The 7070-nt window shown below is 34.0% G+C and overlaps 1 protein-coding gene across 1 annotated transcript in view; it reads right to left on the bottom strand.

The window, feature by feature from the left end:
* Positions 1-2215: 2215 nt before the first annotated feature.
* LOC149561319 (alpha-glucan water dikinase, chloroplastic-like) overlaps positions 2216-7070 on the bottom strand; it is a 154438-nt gene continuing 149583 nt past the window's right edge. Inside the window, exons 30-33 of the mRNA XM_089825084.1 lie at positions 3632-3805; positions 3447-3539; positions 3235-3350; positions 2216-2722 (exon numbers count right to left, since the gene is read on the bottom strand). Of these exons, the coding sequence (XP_089681210.1) occupies positions 2518-2722; positions 3235-3350; positions 3447-3539; positions 3632-3805 (588 nt within the window). The 3' untranslated portion in view covers positions 2216-2517. The remainder of the gene's footprint in view (positions 2723-3234; positions 3351-3446; positions 3540-3631; positions 3806-7070) is intronic.

Below are 7070 nucleotides of genomic sequence, written 5' to 3'. Positions count from 1 at the left end.
ACCTTATCACCTTTTTTGAAGTAGTTTTTATATTACAATCAACATGTCACTTAGCGATGTTTAGAAATTGGGCATTCTATATTATAGATCAATATAATATATTGGTTGATATAATAATTAATGAATTATATTTTGATATATGTTTATATAATTAGTTTTATTATTATTTACACTTATCTATATATTTGTTATTTTAATTATTTAATTATTTCATATCTTAGTTCTATTAGATTTAGTATTAGACTTTATTACCATAGGGGTATATTACACACCAACCCTTATTTTAATCATAATTCTTCCCTTAATTAACTTTAATTGTACATGTAAACTTGACCCTAACCCCAATTCCATCTCTAACCCTAACCTTAACTCCTACCTTAATTGTTTCTAATCCAAACCCTAATCCTCTTCATTAAATGTGTCACCAAGTAAAAGGTGTAATTAAACATAGATTAATTCACCTTGAAAATTGTACCAACAACAAAATTCAATCAAATATAAAAAAGAACTTAGATGAAGAATAGCTTCCCAAGATCTATTTGAAACAAAAACCTTCCACATCTTTATCAAACCTCCCCAACACGATAGTACAACTCAAAACTACAAGATGTATTAAAATATAACTAACCTAAACACACGCATGCACGTCCGCTCGCCCGCCTGCCTCTAATTCTAAGAAAAATAAGAATATATTTGTTATTTTAATTATTTAATTATTTCATATCTTAGTTCTATTAGATTTAGTATTAGACTTTATTACTATAGGGGGATATTACACTCCAACCCGTATTCTAATCATAACTCTTCCTTTAATTTTAATTGTATGTGTAAACTTGACCCTAACCCCAATTCCATCTCTAACCCTAACCTAACTCCTACCCTAATTATGTTTCTAATCCTAACCTTAATCCTTTCCATTAAATGTGTCAATACAAGGTGCAATCAAAGATAGACTAATGCACCTTGAAAATTGTATTGACACCAAAATTCAATCAAATATAAAAAGACAACTTAGATGAAAAATAGCTTCCCAAGATCTATTTGAAACAAAAACGTTCCATAACTTTATCAAACCTCCCAAACACAATAGTACAACTCAAAACTACAAGATGTATTTAAATATTACTCACCTAAAAAATTAGAATATCTCAAAAACTGAAAACATAATAACCTATTTTAAACACCATATATATATATATATAGTAAGAAGAATAAGAAAACTACCAAGATCTAATGTAAAAGTTATTACACAAACTCCCTACAAAAGTAACCCAAAGAACAAAATAATGTGAAAATTGTTTTAAAATGATTTTAAAAAATTACAAATATATGCAAGAGCTCAAAGCAAAATTGTACAATCACATCCAAAAATTAGTAATTAAAGTTGCTTAATAAATCACTAATTAAGTACTAAATGAAATGGCTCTTAAAAAACAAAAATTCGAAAACAAGTCTACCAACCACTCCAATAACACTTTTTGAAAATAGTTAGAAACTTATCCCCCTCCACACATAAATTCATTGAAACAATTTTTCCTTCATTCTCAATTGAGACTAAGACAACTAAACTAGATTCGTAGCCTCACATGAACATATATACAACTTACTTCTTCAGTAGTTTTTCCAAACAACTCCATCGTTGAAAGAATATAGCAGTACAAGACGGAAGTCATAGATAGATAGAAGTATATTTCTAAATGGGACAGGCTAATCTCCAGACAATATATACTAAAGACAAAATAAAGTCAAATTTTATTTTTCAAATTCATGAAAACGTAGTGTGATTTTTTTTTCAATTTTTTTCGTTGTTTTCGACTACAAACTATGTAGATCATGAAGATCAAATGCTGAAATTTTCAGAAAAATCCATGACGTTTTTGATTTTTTGAAAATTTGTCAACTGTATAGTTTGTAAGGAGGATAGCCACATCCTAAATACATATGAGCTATTTTACTTATACCTCTTGCATCTAATATCTATATTTTACTCTTGTATATATAAAAGAAATGACAAGTACCAAAACAATAATGTGAACATTGGAGATTGAGATACATTCATATTTACAGCATGGAATATAAAACAACTATTAGATGATGCGTTTATAATACATTAGAATAAAATACAAAATTTGCAAAACACTAGATTTTGCTTATTATGGAATGATTTAAAAAATGAAAATAGAAGCCACTAGTCAGAGATGCAGAATCTGTCAACTTGCGGAACAAAGCATAGATATTTGAGATTAACCATATCCATAAATTAAATTGCACCTTGACAAGTCATCTAGTTCATTATCTGTGATTCTGTATAACCTTGGAAATGCCAGGCTTTACAAAATTGAAACAATTATTATTGATGATATAAAGTTGAACCACCCTCTTACTCCAAACTGTAAGATTCTTCAGTCCGGACTTACTGGATATAAACATGTTTCAAATAACTCTGCCTACTTTCTGGATACGTACGATATGGTCTATTTGCCATTGAGAGGCAATTATTGTTCCAGGCAAGTATCTTTACATTTGAGGCCTTGTCTGCACCACGTAGAGCTCACCATTCTTAATTACACCTTCAACATCTTGGGGAGATTTATAGAGTTGTTCAATTTCAAATCCAGCAAGTGCAATCTTTGAGAGTACTGACTGTCTGAAGTTGTGATCAGTTATTAATAAGTCTGAAGAATAGTCAATTACTCTCTTCTCCTCTTCGTCCATAGGCACACTGCCATAGCAAAAAGAACTTAAACATCAAAATATAATACCAGATTTAGACGTTTTTGTGTGAACAATGTGTCCAATTCGGCATTTGTTACTTGCCAAAATGGACCTGGTAAAAGAGTACTATTGTCTTCATATCCAAAAACAGAAGTTTCTAGGAAAGATGGATGAGTATTCTACATTTCAGAACACTTAACCCACATGGCGGTTACACTAATTGTTTTTCCAACAATTAACTGAAAATATATCTATGAGTATGATACATTAAAAACTGTAGGTTTCTCCGCTGCAAACTCAAAAAAATGTTATTTATGATAGTCTAAATGTGAATTCAGTATTCTTCTCTGCGATGCTAGATTTTATAATTTTGGTTGGTAATGTACTATGCCCACTCAATACACTCCAACTAATACAAGAATGTATAGCCTGAAAAATAACTTCTGTGAGCAAAATTAGAATAATTAATGTTGAAAGAGAAAGCCATACACTAGGAATGAATAATTTATACATCCATACCTGTCATAAAGACCAGCACCAGCATAACCTTCCAGATCTTCACCATTTGAATCAGATCTGAAGATTATTGACCGTTTGATGAAGAGACCTATTGGTTTGCTAGGATATCCCAATATCTGATAAGGAATTCAATAATAAAAGGGGTATATGTAAATAGAACTGAAAGAAAACTGAAGACTGAACTATTTGTACTCGTATGTTCAGTGTTTCACCTTCGGAGAACTCAAGTCTGACTTTTTTGTAACAAAACTCATAGCTCTACCAGGGTATGCACCAACAAGTGTTTCTCCCAGACCTTTTACAACCTAAAAGACAATATCCAATGGCAAGAAGAATGAAATTCTTGAAACTCGTATAAAACATTTTAGGCAAAACTCTTTCAAATGATAGAATGTACCTCGGCATAAATCTCAGATGAATCTTCTGTTGATGGGTTCACCGTATGAATGACAAATGCATAATCTGCATTGACTATTTCTTGAACCAAAACAGCCATGCAAAGGTCATTATGATCTATTTTTGCCTTTCGAGTACTAAAATAGGCTCTTTCATTCCACTTTGAAGCCCAGACCTGAAAGTAACAAAACAAACAATGTATCATTCAAAGACGAGGCTAATTCATCTTGCATCTATTTAAAAGATATCATTCGCAGATTATATGATTTCAATATAAGTAGGATCATGTGGATTAAGGAAAAAAATATTAAAAAAAAATATTCAAGTTGGTGCTCATAAACAGTAAATGGCCATTCATTCAAAGCTGGAATTTCTAATATGAATGGCCACTGAGATCCACAGCCTTTTAATTGACAGAACCATAACGTTATCAGTTCAAGGAAACAGGATAGTGCAAAATAAATTACTAGACATGATACTAAGAACCTTGCTTGTCAAATCTAATGACAGATCATGATTTTCATCCTTACATGGTACCCTAAATGATGTCACGTTGAAATCTAAACGAACCTTTCAAAATAAGCAAGCATATGCCATGTGCAATTTAGTCATCAGGCTACCAGATCTTTGCATAATTATAAATTTATGAACATCAGCTTCCACATTTTATAGAAGCCTATGATTTTTGACAGTATGGGTTATTACAATAATACAAAGTAATTGGTAAATATTTGCCTTATATTAACAAAGACCAAGGGGTCAATATATACAAAAGAATGAACTATGTTTCCTTAGGAAATAATCATAAAGAATAGAAACATTCTATTCTACATATAGGAAATTAAATATTAGAAACATTCTAATATTAATAGTAGATTACAATAGATAACCATTAAATAATAAGTGATAATAACAAAAACTATCTATTATTGTAATACTCCCCCTAAATGGTTAATCTATCCACTACACCAAGCTGTCCTCTGAATTTGGAAAATTTGTGTAGACCAAGAGGCTTGGTGAGAATGTCTACAGTCTAATCCGCAGAAGGAACATACTGCAAGTCTATTATCCTAACTTCAACTTGTTGTCATATGTAGTAACAATGAACATCCACATGCTTGGTTTGTTTATGGAAGACTGAATTCTGTGCTAATTTGATAATGCCATCGTTATCAACAAACAAAGTGGTTGGACCTGTTGGTGACATTTGCATATCCCAAAGCATCCGATGAAGCAAAACAACTTTACAACATGCCTTCATCTGTAGTGCCCTTCACATAACAAAGCGCACGCTTTGCTGCCATCCAATGATCACCTTGGGAGTTGTCATAAAGCGTAAGATATAGCTGATTGTGAAGGTGATATCAGGCCTAGTGGCAGAGAGGTAAATGAGGTTGCCTACTAGTTGCCTGTATGCAGTATCATCAACAAGAAGAGAATCAGACTTGGCTAATAACTTAAGGCCTTCTCCATGGGTGTAGATGTAGGCTTGCAATCTTGCATACGAAATTTGTCTAACAAAGCCTTGGCATATTTGGATTGAGAAATGAATATACCAAAAGACTGTTGGCAAACCTCAACTAGGCAATAATGCATGAGCCCAAGGTCAGTCATACCAAAAGACTGGCATAAAATTTGCTTGATTCCCTGAATCAAAGATGGTGAACTACCAATGATGATCAAATCATCCACATAAATAACCAGAAGTATGATGTCACTGTCAGTAATCTTGATGTACGAATTTGGGTTTGAAGAACTCCTCTAGAACCCTTAATCACTTAGGTACTTACCAATTTTCATTTACCATACCCTAGGGGCCTGCTTCAAGTCATATAGAGCTTTTACCAGTCTAAGAAATTGGTGTTCTTTGCTAGCAACCTTGAAACCAGGACGCTCCATCATATAGACCACTTCTTGTAGGTCACCTCAAGAAAGCGCTCTTGATGTCCATCTGATGGACCTTCCAACCAAATTGTGTTGCCATGGCTGGGACTAATTTGATTGTGCTCATCTTTGCAGTAGGAGCAAAGATCTCCTCGTAATCAAATACCCTAATGCTGAGAGAAGCCTTTTGCAAGTAAACGAGCTTTGTACTTATCCAAAGTACTATCAGATTTGTATTTGATTTTGTAAACTCATATGCAGCCAATGGATTTCTTCCCTGATAGAAGATTAGGAAGGACCCAGGTGTTATTCTTCAGTAGGCTCTGGTGTTTAGATGTCATGGCATGTTCCCACTCTAGAATTCCTTTAGCCTCAGAATATGTTTGAGGATCAAACACACTATGAATGTTGGCCACGAGACCAAAGTTAACAGACTTTGTAGGTTTGCTCTTTTTTCGAGCAATTCTCCCATCAATGAGCTCATCATCACAAAGATCAACAAGTGTCTTAGCCCATCACTTAGGCCGGAGAGGAGAATGACCAACATTAGTATGAGGAGATGCTCTATGATCAAGTTCCTCCTTAAAAGAATTTGGATCAAACTTAGGTGAAGCATCTACAAATCTGGGTGATCCTATAGGAGAAGCTAGAGGTGTCTGTACAGGGATCAATGGTATAACTGGAGCTGTAGGAGCTATTGGAGCCCTCCCATCAAGCGGACCTAATGGAAGTCCAACTCCCAAATCATGAGCTTCATAGGCTAGTCTGTTGGATCAAGAACGAGAGAAACATGCATGAATGGTCCTCGTTGCTCATCAAAGACTACATCACGACTATACAAGAGACAAGATGTCTCAATGTTGATCAAGCGATAGGCTTTGTGAAGACTACTACATCCAGCAAGCACGGGTTTCTAACTCTTGACATCCAACTTGGTGTGTGATGCATGAAGGATCCAGATAAAAGCAAGAGAGCCAAAATCCTTCAGGTGACTGATTTCTAGGTTTGTGACCTGACCAGGCCTCTTCCCGAGTCTTACCTTTGACCGTCACTATGGGTGACCGGTTCAAAAGATAAACTGCAATTTTAACTACTTCTGCCAAAAAATTATTTGGAACATGTTTTTTTTTAGCATAGATTGAGCCATCTCAGTGATTGTTTTGTTCCGACATTCATTACATTGTTCTGTTGTGGTGTGTGGGGTGTGGTTAACTGGCATTTGATGCCATGAGTATCCAAGAAGCTAGATAATTCATTAGAAAATAATTCCCCACCATTGTTTGACCTAAGAGTAATAATAGATTTCCCAAACTCTTTTTCAACTAAAGGTTTAAACTTCTGAAATACAGTAAATGCATCTAATTTTTTTTCAAGAAAATATACCCACATTTTCTACTGAAACTATCAATAAACAACAAAAAATACCTTGACCCAAGAACAGAAGGAGTGTCCCTAGGGCCACAAATATCGACATGAACAAGTTTAAGTACTTGAGAAGTTCCCCATGAATCACCATTTGGTGAAAGGTGTGCGATGTTGCTTCCCATTTTGGTATG

Source organism: Cupressus sempervirens, chromosome 4 (genome assembly GCF_028749045.1).
Source record: "Cupressus sempervirens isolate cs-2001-9-10 chromosome 4, ASM2874904v1, whole genome shotgun sequence".
NCBI classification, from domain to species: domain Eukaryota; kingdom Viridiplantae; phylum Streptophyta; class Pinopsida; order Cupressales; family Cupressaceae; genus Cupressus; species Cupressus sempervirens.
Note: the sequence above shows the minus strand (reverse complement) of the source record. Positions and strands in the feature narration are given on the sequence as shown.